We start from the raw sequence: 15771 nt of genomic DNA, 5'->3' as shown, positions 1-15771 counted from the left end.
AATACTAATGATGCTGCCTATTCAAACAAAGCTATAATTTTCGACCAACTCTCATACGCTTGACTCTCGAAGCCTCTCAAATTCATTCATTTTGTCCCCACTTTCAGATCATTTGCTCTATCTGATGTTATTCTATTTTCTAAAAAAGAAAGATTGCATATGGTAAAGTAAATTAACAATTTGCTAATTTGCCGTCTTTTTTGCATATATTTAAGAGCATCAGTATTTCAGTTTTATGTTTTATGATATGTAAATTTAAGTGTTCTGTTAAATGAGTGACTTCATTATTGATAAACAAGCTGCTAACTTTGATTTTCTTGTTATTTATTTTCAAAGTTTGATTAATTTTGAATGATCCAAAAGGACCACAATAAAGGGGTAGGTTTGTACGTGTACTATGAAGTGGGGGAGTATGCGTGGAAGCATCAGAAAAAAGTAAATTATTGGAACATTTTAAGATACTGTGAAAAAACTTATGAATGTTGCTGTATTTTAGGGTATAGATCCGGGATTACTATCTTTTGCGCGGATTTTTATAGATATTCAATCCTTAACGTTGACGCATGTATTTATAGACACCATATATAGAAAAACACACAGAAACTGATGTCAACTACAAATCAGTTCCCCTTTGGGACCTACAGGGAATTACAACTTATCAAACTCCTAAATCTAAATTCGTGTTCTACCTTGCCTAGTATAAATGACCTATCTTGAGAAACTCGGATTTTGTGCATTGGGTATTTTCCTGAAGCCACCTAATTGAGCTGCTTTTGATTTTGCTTATATATGGGTCATTTTGAAGAGGGAAACTTTAAGGGGCCGAGTTAGTTCGGAAGTGTACTTTCAGGTACTAATTTTTTGCAATAATTATTTTAATATAGCCATCTACCATCCTAAGGTGCCCCTTACTTCGCCAATAATTTTCTCTGTTTTCCCAACCAGGTATGATTTTTTTTTTCTTTTTTTTCTTTTTCTTTTTTTTTAGTGGAGAATTAGATCGATTGCCCCGGTATGAAAAACGAATAAAAAATAAGTTCCGAATGGGTCTTCTGCGTGTTGCATTGCATTAGAACCGGCGAACCAAGCTCTATATTCCGAATGCTGTTTGAATACCAGTGACCGTTTCATCATTAAATGCAGGTCGTGACATAAAAAAAAAAATAAACGATTTCATTTTTTAAACGCCTTACACGGTCATGCCGATCAGAGGCAGTTCTTGTCATGTCGTTTTGAAACATTTATTTTGTCCAAATAAGTAATTAGTTTTGTTGGTGGTAATTTAGTTGCTCTTATTAAAGCTTTAAGATCTGCCAATGTTCTTTTTTCGAACATCTTGAATTTTTTTTGTCAATTAAATCTTTTTTTTCAGACTCAGAGAGAATCTGCTCTTTGCGCTCTAAAGGAGGCTAATCTAGCACTCGAGATTAAATCAAAAGTAGAAGAGCAATGTGCTGCTTATAAAGCTCGGCTGGACTCTGCCTGCAGTCAAATTCAAGAGCTGGAAAATCAGGTCAAGGTAAGGCTTCCTTGAAAAGTAGTAATACCCTCAAAACAAGTGGCACACCCTTTCTTATAAGAGACTATTGCTGTCATTATTTGCTGTTAGTAGTCACTAGCAGTAGAGCCTGTTGCTCGTCAGGATAAAAAAAAAAATTAAGTAAAAAAAGTAATGTGCACCCTTGTGAGCATCGAATACCTACTGACTGATCGTAAGAAATTCTCACTTCAGGTACTCGTTGTATAAAGTCATGCAATCGTTTCCAGAGCTTAAGATTGATAGTTAGGCGAGAGTTACCAACACAACCAATTTTACAGTCAGACGAATGTACCATGTATAATTTTTTTTTGAAAATGTGTGCAGTCAAATTCAAGAGCTGGAAAATTAGGGCAAGATGAGGGTTCCTGTTTTTTTAAGGACAGCTTCATAGTTGATGGTACAATCTTCCCTGCCATGGAACTACTGCTGGTAGAGTGTTTGCTTTTATTGACCACTAGGTAATTGAATCCGTAAGGACAATACATGTATACCTATGCATATATGACGTTCTGAATTTTTTTACCCTCACTAGCCCTATTGTATTGTCGTGCTTTTTTTGTGCTTTTTTTTTGTTTATTGACTAAAAATTGAATTTGGCCCATCTGGGCTTATGATAAAAATATTTCAGAAATAAATCCTGTGTTATGTGTAGTTCAAAGCCAGTGGCCGTATACACAAAACAAGAACACCAATACCCAACAAAATTAAGTCACTATCTTCTCCGCTTCCACACAATTCCCCCCTAAAAACATCCTAATGCATAAATTAGATCACTCAAGGTAGACCTCAAAATGCCTTGGAGCAACTTTATATCCCCTTGAAAAACAATGTTATTTATGAAATTTTGCTGCTATCAAATTCAAGTGATAGAATACAGTTGGATGAGGCTTCTGGATTATGGATCGATTGCACGTGACTTCGGTGACTATCTTGTACCATATGACTATTTAGTTACAATTAAAGAACCCTTTTAAGGTTAAAATACAATTCCCAAGGTTCCAGAAGTACTAATCACAGCGACAATGAAACCTGTTTGAATTAATGGAAACTTACACAACCCTTTATATGATGTAAAATTATGAAAAATCCAGTATTTCATTTTTGTTTAAAAACACCTGCTTATGCAGTTGTGTAATTTTTGGTAGAAGCGGCTGCCGAATTAAAAAGAAGAAAGGCGGAGTGAAAGGCAGCAAAAATTGAAAACTTGTGACACCGAACAGCATAAGAAGATCCAGCTTTTTTTTGAAGGTGGAGATTAAATTAAAAAGCAGAATTGAAAAGCAGCAAAAAATAGGCCCAAATATTGTGACTCCGAACAACTTAAGAAGATCCAATGCAAATCTGCACTTTGAAGGTGCAGGCTAAATTAAAAAAAAAACAAAATTGAAAGGCAGCATAAAATAAGCCTACAACTCGCGACACCGAATAGCTTAAGAAGATCCACCTTTTCCTTGAAGGTGCTGGTTAAACTAGGAAAAATTTCAGTATGCAGATGCAAAATCGATATTGACTTTTATTTTAATAAATTTTTGTATTATATTCTATTGGGTTTAATTATATTTAATTAAAATTTAATCAGTGACGAGGGGTTTATAACTTTTGCTTGTTGCAATGAGGAGTTGGCAACTTTTGCGAGTTGGTGTACCTAGTATTTATTTTAAGATCCTTACAGATTAACAACATTAGCGTTTAATCGAAGCGACGAAACAAAATCAAAGCGTTGCTCTCGCAGCACTTTATTTAGCGAAGCCGAACAAAGGTTGCGGTAACTCCAAACGTTGCCAATGCAACTTTGGTCTAGTTTTTGTTAATTATGTGTATAAGTTTTTAGAAAGTTGGAAAGCTTAAATCGGAATTAAATGTGCTTAACGAAGAAAAAGCCGGGCATGCAAATTCAAAATTGATACTGGCTTTAATTTTTATTAATTTGGTGTATAAACTTTCATGTAATTTTTCTTTATTTTGTGTGTAAACTTTCAGGGAGTTGAAAAGTTTAAATTGGAGTTGAATGTGCTTAACCAAGAAAAAGCCGAGCATGCAGATGCAAATCGATATTGGCTTTAATTTTTTTATTAATTTTGTGTGTAAACTTTCAGGGAGTTGAAAATCTTAAATCGGGATCAAATGACCTTAACCAGGAAATTCCGAGCATGCAGATTCAAAATTGATACTTGCTTTAACTTTTATTAATTTTGTGTGTCAACTTTCAAGGAATTGAAAAGCTTAGATCGGAATTAAATTACCTTAACCAGGAAAAATTCGACTATGCAGATGCAAAATCGATATTTACTTTAATTTTTGTTTATTATGGTATAATGTATATCATTTTTTAGAAAGTTGAAAAGGTGAAATCGCAGATAAATGTGCTTAACTTGGAAAAAGCCGAGCATGTAAATTCAAAATTGATGGCTTCATTGTCTTTAATTTTAAATATATATTGATCTTGTATATACACTTTTAGGGAGTTGAAAAGCTGAAATCGGAAGTAAATGAGCTTAAACTGGAAAAAGCCGAGCACGCTAATTCAATTGCAACCCTCAATAAAAATTTAGACGACTTTAAAGCTCGTTACACTAGCAGCATGAACGAGCACCAAACAGTATTGAAGGAGAAGATGGAGATAGGTACACAACTTGCTGAAGCTGAATACAAGCTCAGTGGCCTACAAGAAAAACTAATTTCATTAGAGAATCGACACGGACAACAAGTAAAAGAGAATAAGGAGCTCCTTGCAGAGCTCCAGAGTCTGAAAGCTGCTGTAAAAGACTTGGAATCAAGAGCACCAGTGTCCCAGCCAAACTTTGATGTGGAGTGGGTTCGCCAAGAAAATGCCCGCTTGACCAACCACTCAAGTCATTTGTCAGAGAAGTTAGATAGTGCTATTAAAGAAACGGAAAATTTAAGGCGCGTTATCAAAGAATCTAGCTCTGAAAAAGACGTTCTTTTAAAAGAGACTGATCAGTTGCGGCTCAAACTTCAGGAGCTAGAAACAGCCAGGAACACTGATCATGTTAAGGAGGAGCTAATGGAAAAATTGGAAGAATCTCAAAAAGAGGTCAGAAATTTTTTTTGTTATATACAAAAATCATAATTACTAAAAAAAAAAAAAAATCATGCTATATTAAAAAAAAAATCATGCTATATTGAAAAAAATTGTGGTATGAAAATAAAAGTAGATCTTGATATATAAGAGGATATTATGGCTTTGGCATTTGACGACATTTTGACATTTAAAAACTTCACCATTTGCTGTCAAAACTTTTGCCACTGGTATTATGGAGCTTTTGATTTTCATGAACATTAAAAATTTATCATGGGAAAATCACTTCGAATTGGTTACTATTTTGTTTTCCATATTTCGAGGTAGAATATTTTGCATATGTGTGAGCTAAATGTGAAAAAATTACATTACTAATAATTTTGGGACTAAGAAAATGGAGCAAAAAATTTTTAAAAATGAAGCTTTATTTGTCAAAATCTGACGAAAAAACAAATTACTTTTTGGGTACTACTTTCTGCTTCTTCAACCTCAGAATTATTATATTTCAGCTTTTAACTCGCATTTCATATTGGTGTTGTATTAAATTTTGATTATTATATCTCCAAATTGTATCTCCACGTTTTGAGAAAAATGAGCCCGAAGATAATTTAGAGCATCTAAGTTTAAGCTTCGATGTTTAGGTAGCTTATTTTACAAATTAAATTTATTTTGTTAAAATAGTTGGTTTATTCGCTTAATTTCTTTTACTTTTTATTTAAAATTCTTTTATTTTTTTATTTAATTTCTTTTAGTTTATTTTAAAGAGTAAATCAAACTATCATCCTTACTAGAAAATGAAAAGAAGAAACGAATTCTAAAAACTATTCTAATAGTATTTTATAAATTTAAGAATTAAAATTAAAGCTATAAAAATTTAAGATCATAAACTGTTCTTTGTGAGCCTGGATGGTTTTGCTCACCGAACCACCAGAAAACCTTAAATAATAATTTTCTTCTTAAGACTGGGTATTCGTTGCATTTTAAGTCTAAAAATGGACGTATTCGAGAAACTTAGGCGTTTGTCATGTGCTGACTTATTTAATTTTTTATTTGGGCGTTGTCATACGCTGACTTAGTTCATTTTTATGTTTGTTCACGATTTTCGAATGTTTTAATTCCTAGAATTGTGGAACTTTTTCTTGCAAAGATACAGGGCAGTGATTCTCAGTCTTTTTTATATCTTTTCTTATCCACTTATCTCTAAAGCCTCATGTCCCTTTGCGGTGATATGTAATTTGTTTATTCAAAAGCTAAATTCATCTAAAATCCTAATTTTTTAAGATTTTAATGAAAAGATCTTGATTAGCTATTGAATTTTTTATGAGTGTTAGAATAAACCCCTGAGAATCAAAAGTGTTTAGAACATTTGCATCAAAATCACAACTATTTACTTAAGTACAGTATTGTGTTCAGTTACTGAAGCAATTAACAAAAAAACTTGAACAATACCCCCTCCCTACGGGGGACCTGGAGGCATAAAACGATATCATTGTAATAATCATGTTCCAAAAACTTTAACTGGAGGTTTGCGATAGCACCTTCCGTATGACCATTCTCCAAGCCCCTTAATAAGCTAAATAATTATGGTCCTACTAACACCAATAGATTCAATAAGATACGAGCTATTATTCTGTTAGTAGAGGCCTGGACTTCAAATCAGAGTTTCATGTGTTTGATTCCTGCTTGGATATTTTTTTCAGTCATGGTTTTGTCCCTTCTACATGACTATTTTTTAGATAATTCACTACCTTTGTAAATGCGATGCGCAAACACCTATTTTTAAACTTATAAAAGTATTTTGATTCAAAAGGGAATAGAGGTCATGCAGTCCATGGCTTGCAACTAAATCCTTAGTAGATCACTAGATCCATACCCCAACCAGTGAAATAATATCGTCAAAATCCTGAGGGGTGGCAAAGTTGGAGCCAAATTTCCCAAATCAAGTAAAAATGACACAGAAAACTGAAAAATTAGCCATATTAAAAAGGTAAAGATGTACTGAAGAAAACTGACCTGTTTCTCTGGACGCTTAAATTATGCCGGCTTATCTTAGTTTTGACAATATTTTTGGAGAAGCTAAACTTCAGCTGAGGGAAAGCACACTGTATCTGTTGCAAGAAAGGCTTAAGATGATCTCAGGGTAAGGCAGCGTTGTGGAAGCATGCCACAACGTCGGCACACCTAACTAGTGACAAAGCCCAGATCTTAACACAAAGAATGTTATCTGTGAGATCTCACTTCCAACACAAATCAGTTGAAAATCGTTTGTTGGAGATTGAGAGTAAAATTGTATGCCTCCTTGTGGAAACTGATTTGCCTTACAGCCTATGAGACGATTTCACGAAGTTAGCAAAGTCATTACCAAGGCCAAGCCTACTCAGTAGACTTGCTGTGGGAAAACAAAAGTGACAAACGTGGTGCGTCAAGCACTTTGGCCACTTTTCAGGGATGACCTAGTGTGCATGTTAAAACAGTACTGCTTTTCTATAGTGGTGGATGAAACAACGGACATGTCTGCTGATAGATAGCTGGCGATTTATGTCAATTTTGCCGATGGTGGTTCAGAGATGAAAGTTGATATGCTCGATATATTCTTTTTCCCAGACAGTACTGCAGACGGGATATTTGACAAACTAAGTCAATGTTTGCATGCACTGGATAAGGAAAGCGTTGACTTACAGAACTGGGTCGGGTTTTGTGGAAACACAACTAACTCTATGATGGGCTGTTGCCATAGTTTGTCAACGCTCATCACAACCAAGTGTCCTTGGGTTGTGACAGTGAAGCGGTCATGCCATCTTTCCAATTTGTGTGCGAAATATGTCTGCAAAAACTGCCTAAAGGACCCAAGGATCTTTGTTGAACTGTATCTTCAAATTTTTGGCACACTGCCAAACGAATACATGCTTACAAGAAATTTCAAACGCTCACCCAAGTTTCTGAAAAGTTTGCCGATCTTACTCCTTCATGACGGTTTTTTTTTTTCAACAAACTTTAAGAGGCCTGTTGGAGCAACGAGACACCTTGATACTTTACTGGACGGATTTAGCAGTCAAAGACCAGTCGCATGGTAACGACCAGGTTTTATCGACGCTAAGGAATCCCTATAAGCGGATACTGATGGAGCTTGTAGATACGATCTTGAAATTTCAACGAATTCACTAAGCTTTTCCAGAGTGAGGTGCCCATTTTTTCAAGCCGGAAAAAGAAGTAATATCTGTATGTTTGTTGTTAAATAAAGAACTCAGGATATTCTGCATAAATTTCCTTGCTGCTTCCTACCTTCGGAACCAAAAAAATATCAAGGATGTAGACGTGGTCAACGAAGACAATTACCTTAAACTTGACCATGTGTATCTTAGTTTGAACACCAAAAGCCGCCTTTTGGATTTGATGTCTGATCCCTAATTCGCAGAAATGAAAGAAAAGGTGAAGAGTATGACCAAAAAATTGTTCAAAGAATCAATAGCAAAAATTCAGAAAAGTTTCCCGTTTGAAGGTGAAATATACAATTTTGTTGAACTTGTCAATCCGTCTTTCACTCTTTCAGGAGAAGTTAAAACCCTGCATCTTTTTTCGCATCCTTTGAACTTCCTTCGTTAAACAAAGCAAGCATTGAAAGGGATTGCCGAGAATTAGCTTTAGTTTGCCCCTCAGATGAAGCGGACTGTGAAAGTGTTGACCCAGTCTTTTCTGAAAATATGTCACAAGGGTAAAAACAGCCGTCCTGGCCGAATGGGTTGGTGCGCTGGATTCGGGATCCCTTGTCTGAGAGGACGCGGGTTCGAATACCAGTGTACCCAATTCTTCAGTTTGGGACGGGGGTCAGTGGTGTGACTCTGTAAGCTTAGTCAGAATCGACTCAGCTCTAAATGGGTACCCGGAGAAATCTGGGGAAGGTAAACAGGAAGGGTGTGCGAAAGCACAGGATGGCTGGCCCCCAACCTCCTATTGCACTTCCTGGCTGAAGGGCCAAGAAACGGAGATCAGCCCCGCCGGTACGGAATGTAAAGTCTAATGCCGTACCCTTTACCTTTTTTTTTACTGGACTTAGGCATTTTTCTGAAGAACTTCAAAATGTTTTGAAATCACCCTAGTCAAATTTCTTTTCTGTTTGCAATTTTCAATGTCGTAGTAGAAAGACTCTCTAGGTTCCTAAAATCGATAAACACTGAACAGTGCACCACTCTTCAGAAGAAGTTTGGATTAAAACGGAAAGGCGACCACAGCCACATGGTCGTTGACGATTCGCTTAAAAAGCGTTTTGAGCGGGTTAAATCTAACGCGACAGCTTCAGAATGCTAAAGCAGACATTTATTCTTTAGATTTGAAATATGAAGCGGTATTTTGAAGTGAATTCCACCCCTATACCCAAAAGTGTTTGAAATGTTTTTTGGTTTTATTACATTTAGCTTAGCTAGCCAGTATTTTATTTGATTTTATCCCTTTCTATTTCTCTGCTGGTTTTCCAATTAAAGTCATTTATCTTAGCCCTCAAATTCAAATCTTCAAATAATTTATGCATAAACTCCTTATTTTCTACTTATGTTTGAAACCGTTTCTACTTTCAATCTACTTATTTTTTGGGCTTGCCTACTTCTTTCTGGATCATACCGAGTGAAAACACTGCTGGGAGCTTACTTTTAGACAAATTCCCACGAAGCATCTGAATGTCTGATACCCGGTATCGAGGAGGAAAAACGCTTGGTCCTGCTGCAAGTAGTTGAAGTGTAGCGGTGAGGGACTTGTAAAATTAAACATTCTTCCCTTTACTGCGGTGATATAGAAGGGGGGGATGCCCCCCTAGATTTTGAAAAATAGCTTTTTGTAAACAGGCTGCAATCTTCATATTATGTTAATATTTGAAATTATTATGGCTTTAGGAAAAGCAATGGCCCCGAACCAGTGCAGGACAGGACCTATTACATGATCTCGAGTCTACACGAAGCGCTTACTTAAGCCTTTTTAGAAGCGGACAGCACGAAGTCCCTGAGACCTCCAGTTCAAATAAAGGCTTTTTGCAATCCTGGGCCCATCTTTATCACAGTATAGTTTTCGACACTTGGCAATGTTCTTCTACCATGCCTATGCCTCTATGGCTCTATGGCTCTACTATGCCTCTGCTTAAAAGTTAAAAATCAGACTTTTCTTTCGTCGTTTTTTTTTTTTTGTTATCTCCCATGGTAATTTTTGTTATAAATATTAATACTATGTACAGCTACTTAAAACAGAATTTCAATGAGGGCTGTTGGTTCCTGAAAGCCATGAAAACGGCTCCTACAAGCCAGGTCCAAAGCCATGAAAATGGTTACTACAAGTCAGGTCCAAAGCAATGGAAATGGTTCCTACAAACCAGGTCCAAAGCAATGGAAATGGTTCCTACAAGTCAGGTCCAAAGCCATGAAATGATTCCTACAAGCCAGGTCTCAAGCAATGGAAATGGTTCCTACAAGCCAGGTCCAAAGCCATGGAAATGAATCCTATAAGCCAGGTCTAAAGTTATGGAATCGGTTCTTACAATTCAGGTCTAAAGCCACGGAAATGATTCCTACAACCCAGGTCCAAAGCCTTGGAATCGGTTCGTACAAGCCAGATCCAAAGCCATGAAAATAACAACTGATCTGTTTTCTCCTCATTTGTCTTGTCCCAAATACTTGGCAAATACTCCTGACTGTGTGTGACTACCTATAAATAACAAAACATAAATCTTCGAGTAAAAATTAAAAATAAACACAAACGTTTGTGCAGGAAAGGTGCGAGGGGATTCCTTCTTTTATAGATTTTTTTGAGAACCACCGTTTTTTTGGTATTTTCGTAGAGAAAAATCGATAAAACAACGAAACTGCCCAACCTCCATAGATTGTAAAAAGATCACTTTTGCCTTCTCCCACTACAATTTTCTAAATTGACACCCCTAGTAGTGGTCTGAGTTTTCTCTAAGTTTCCCTCGCTTGTACTGGATTTCAGTAGCTAATGTTATCTTCCTATGGTGTAATGAGAAAATCTATCCGATTTTATCCAGGTTTGAGTTTGACAATTTTTTTTCATTTTTTTTTTTAAGGTTAGAAATTATTAAGATAGAAACCTGGATCAAACGAGATTGTGAAGGAAATAAAACAAATAAGGAAATTTTAATTTCTCTTGTGCGATTCTGAATAATGTAAAAAGATGATACTGGAGGCTGCTACTGAATCTCAGAGTATGCAGACTAAACCCAGGGTAAAACGAGGTGAATTGCTGCACCGCTTTATTGCATACGTTTTACTAATTAAATCTGTTTTTTCTTATTGATGAATGGGCAACTTTATTCCTGTTGTCACATCAAAGTTATTTACTGATTGAGACGAATTAAATTTTCGATTTACCATTTTCTTTTATTAATTTGATGTATTATTTCGTTGCATCAGTGTGGTTTTCATGACAGCTGTTTCAAATTGTCTTTTCCTCTCCCCCTCCTTCCGCTTTCTCTTCCATCTCCTTCCTCCCTATCTCTGTTGATATGTTCATTATTTCTTTCTCTTTCTTTTTATTTACTATATATCTCTTTTCAGCTTGAGGAAGCAAATGCAAAGGTTGTTAATCTTACGGCCCAAGTCAATTCCTTAGAAGATTTCTTGAAGAAGAATGAAAAAAGAGTTGAATTTGCCACATTCAGTGAATATAAAGCTGTAAAACATTGTCTTGGCGCCATAGGGGTGAGTCCTTTCTTATTTGTCTATAAAGCTCATGCTTCTGAAATAGTTTGTTTTAAAATAATAAACTATTAAAATAGCAATTTTGGTTATAATAACAATAAAACATACTATGAAAAATAATATATATATATATATATATATATATATATATATATATATATATATATATATATATATATATATATATATATATATATATATATATATATATATATATATATATATATATATATATATATATATATATATATAAATATATATATATATAAATATATATATATATATATATATATATATATATATATATATATATATATATATAAATTAATAAAATAAAATAAAAATAAATAAAAAACATAACATATAAACAATAATATAAAAAAATAAAATAATAATGTTTATTTTAAAATAACAATCACAAAAGAGGTATATGTAATAATATAATAAAAAACTGGTTTTACGCGTAGGTCCATATGAAATAGCTTTTACCTTTTTTTTTTATAGAAGTCAAGATAAGTGTCTTATCCTTTTTTACCTGATTTGATCTTAACCTGACGTGCACAAGGTTTTACGAGCCTGAGGTCTTGTACAAGACAACCCAATTTTTTAAAGATATCTCAAAGGAGCACATGTGTTCAAAGGAAAGGAGGATGTTTGGTATATATATGGGTTTATAAGTGTTATTTTGCTTTCTTAATTCTTTTCAGCCAGGGGTGCAATGATTGACGAATGCGAAGTCTGTAACTGTTGATAACAGCTAATTTTAAGCTAAATCTGTTGATCTTTTAAAATCAAAGAAGTTAAGTTAGAAGTGATGGGACACATTCTGTGTCGAAGTTAATCTTTTGAGATTATCTGTAATGTTCTCTCCAAAGAAGGGATAGGCTAGTGAAGCTTTTTTTTTAAACAGAATTAAACTGAAGTAAAAAGGCTTTTATCAGGAGGGGAGTCCTTTTTGCTGGACGACAGACAGGGGTGTCGAAATAAATGTTGTCACCTTAATTCTTTTTCAGTCAGTCATGTAGTGACTGACCAATATTAAGTGAGAAACCATTGCTCTAAACTAGTCAAATTTTATGCTATGGTCACAAGCGATAGGATGTACTATGAGTTGAAATCAATGTTTTGGAATTGTCTTTAGTGTTCTTTCCAAACACGGTTATAGCCACTGGTATTTTTTTTTCTTTTTTTGTTACTATATCTTACATCCCTTAATTCTATGACTATCTACCTTAGCCCTGCCCTAGGAATGACGTATGGACGGATGATAGATAGACTTGTATATATATATATATATATATATATATATATATATATATATATATATATATATATATATATATATATATATATATATATATATATATATATATATATATATATATATATATATATATATATATATATATATATATATATATATATATATATATATAAATTTTTGAAATTGTATTTTATTGTTTATTTATACTTTTTTTTTTTTTTTTTAGAAAACTGAAGTTATTCTACTTGAGCGATGTATGAAGAAAATGGAAAAAGAGCTAGAGCTTCTTAAAGTGCAAAAGAAGGAGCTTGAGAGTAAAGTCATGAAGAATGCTTCAATCGCAGAACATTACAAGAGCAAAGTCATTGAATACAGGTATTTTATATTTTTAAATTGATTTTATTTAATTTTATTCAATTTAGGTCTAATTTAATCTTACAACTTTTTTTGTTTATTGTGTTGATAGTAATTTTTCTTTTCCCTCCTCCTAAAGCTTTCCCTGATTCGCTTTTCCCTTTGCTTTAAGTCCAAGTGAAAATAAAATATGGCCCTCCCATGGAAAAATTGTTTATTTACGCTTTCATCTATTCACGTCTCGACTCAATGTTTATAATAGTTTATAAATAAGTAAATATAAATAATAATAAATATAAAATGTTTATAATAGTTCACAGTTTGGATAGAGTCTAGGATTGAATTGAACGCTCACCTACTCGGAGGATTAGTTGAATATGTAGCCATTAGTATGACTCTTAGCAACCAAACTTTAAGGATGAATGTCAAAAGGCTTTTCTTGTGAGGAAGGCGGTCTAAAATTGGAAAAAACAACAACAAAAAAACAAATGCATTGTGCTCCTACTGTCTTGGACTCTTTTTAAAAGAAATGTTAGGAGGGTTAGGTTGTGCTCTATGGAGATAAGATATTTATCTTAAAAATCACTTTCACAAGCCCGCGAAGGGCCGAATTCGGACTTTGGGGTTGAAAGTATCATAAGAAAACATGAAAACTGGCAAAATTGCAAACAAAAATAACAAAAAGAAAAATAAGAATGAATAATCACTCTTAAGTCACAAATTTAACTGTAAAAAGATAATGAAAAAGTCAAAAAGATGAAAACTTGTCAAACTAAGCTAAAATAAATATAATAATAATATAATAAAATTTTAAGCTAGAATATATAAATTAAAAGAAACATTAAAAAAAATAATTAAAAGAAACATAAAAAAAAAAGAAGATATGGTACCAAACTAAATGCAGGTTGTTCCGGAATAGGGTGGGAAAGGTCTTAAGGAGGGATTTAAAAGAAACTTGAACTTGATGGGAATAGAGTAAAGATCGAAATATTGGACAGAGAGGGAGGAGGAGGAGCTTGCGCAGCTTTTTTTTTTTTTTACCACGGTATATCACTGACTTGTATTGAACTATGAGTATGCTGGAAAAAATTATAGCTGAGAAATAAAAGTAGAAACGAAGCAGATTAGGGGGAGCCCTGATATCATTGGCTATTAAATAGATGCCTCGTTAGAATTTTTTCTGAATCATATGAATGTTAAATTGACCTAAAGAATATTGAAATGGACTAGGTTGTAACGTAAGTGACCTCAGACTGAAACTGTCCAATTGTTTGATTGCTTATCCCGAGAAAAAAATAATGCATATTTTCAGGAATCAGTACAGTATTGTTTTGTTTTAAAATATAAATGATTCGGCCAACTCCCTTCTTGCAAGTCTTGAAAGATTCTTTTGCTATCTTGGAAGTCAGCTTGAGTCTTGAGGGCCAGCCTAAACTAATTTTTTTCTAAGTGAGCTCAGGCTTGTAAGAGTAACTTGAGCCAAAATTTGTTTTCCTAATAGAATTTGATGAACTGGGACTCCTGAACTAAGACCCTGAACTAACAAACTGTCCAATTGTTTGGACATCCCGAACTTATCCCGAGAAAAATACAAATTTCACCCTTTTTATTTTTGAAATTATAAAGAATCTTGGAAAGCTAAACTAGCGAATTTTCATCTTTGCATGGGAAACTAAGATGCACAGTAAAAAATTTGTTTTTTTTTTAAAGGGCCTGAGAAACAAGAGTGACCTTCAGTGGAAGAGTGATCTTAGATAGATGTACCTTCTCCAATTTACGAATAAGGTCAATTTTTTTTTCATAATTTTTGTAATTTTAACAAAATGACCTCTGAAATACAGTACTTCCATAGATTATACTTCCCAATAACTGATGCTAGCCTTATGGGGAATAATCTTATTGTTAAAGATAGCCAAGGACAAGGCCAAACTGATTGAACTTTTATTTGACGATTTCGACGGTTTAGTCCATGTGCTTCAATAAATTTTAAATGTCTACATCTCTGGAGGCTTTGAAGACTGGATGAAAACATAGAAGTGGATCATTTACAGACTTTGAACAGCGTTTGAGTTGCACTCATAAAGGGGTGGATACTAGAGCTGTAATGCACACATTGGACTCTTTGAAGAGGGGTAACGAAATTTTATGTGTTGACATGAACGACATAGGCATTGTTGAACTTTTACTCTACCATTATAGGCTATTTCTTGGATACCACTCAAATCGTGAAAAGCGGAGATTTTTTAATGTGAATTCGTGAATATATAGGGCCAATCTTTTTTTTTATCTTGCTTCTTCGGCCTGTGATATGGTTCAGTTTATGTTTTCTAAAAGAAAAAGAGTGGTGAATAATGGTGTCGAGAAAGAGTATAGTTTCTATATCCCCTACAGCTTGGATGGTTATTTCAGGATTGGTGGGGACGGGACCGTCGTGTACACCCTTAATTCATTCCTAGATGGTTTGGTCCATGAGTACTGCTCGTACAAGTGTTGTATAAAAAATTGTTTATACAAAGGGAATCGACCTTGTGATTTATTTCGTGGCTTAGGTGGTTTGTGGGATGTTTCTTCTTTGCTCTATTTAAAATTCCCTTATTTTTTTAATTTTATTATTTATTATTTAGTTTGTGGGATGTTTCTTCTTTGCTCTAATTAAAATTTTCTTTTTATAATTTCATATTTTTATTATATAGTTTGTGGAATGTTTCTTCTTTGCTCTATTAAAATTCTCTTATTTTTATAATTTTATATTTTATTATTTATCATTTAGTTTGTGGGATGTTTGTTCTTTGCTCTATTTAAAATTCTTTTATTTTTATAATTTTATATTTCTATTATTTATTATTTAGTTTGTGGAATGTTTCTTCTTTGCTCTATT

General features: G+C 33.8%; 1 protein-coding gene across 2 annotated transcripts in view; it reads left to right on the top strand.

The window, feature by feature from the left end:
• Positions 1–15134, top strand: part of LOC136028833 (kinesin-related protein 4-like) — a 156470-nt gene extending 141336 nt beyond the window's left edge. The window contains exons 17-21 of one of the 2 annotated variants that reach the window (XM_065706765.1): positions 1373–1519; positions 4002–4595; positions 11132–11275; positions 12766–12914; positions 14604–15134. In XM_065706765.1, the coding sequence (XP_065562837.1) occupies positions 1373–1519; positions 4002–4595; positions 11132–11275; positions 12766–12914; positions 14604–14610 (1041 nt within the window). In that variant the 3' untranslated portion in view covers positions 14611–15134. The remainder of the gene's footprint in view (positions 1–1372; positions 1520–4001; positions 4596–11131; positions 11276–12765; positions 12915–14603) is intronic. The other variant, XM_065706764.1, reaches the window with a different exon arrangement.
• Positions 15135–15771: the final 637 nt, after the last annotated feature.

The sequence above is a fragment of the Artemia franciscana genome, chromosome 7 (genome assembly GCF_032884065.1).
Source record: "Artemia franciscana chromosome 7, ASM3288406v1, whole genome shotgun sequence".
NCBI lineage: Eukaryota > Metazoa > Arthropoda > Branchiopoda > Anostraca > Artemiidae > Artemia > Artemia franciscana.
Note: the sequence above shows the minus strand (reverse complement) of the source record. Positions and strands in the feature narration are given on the sequence as shown.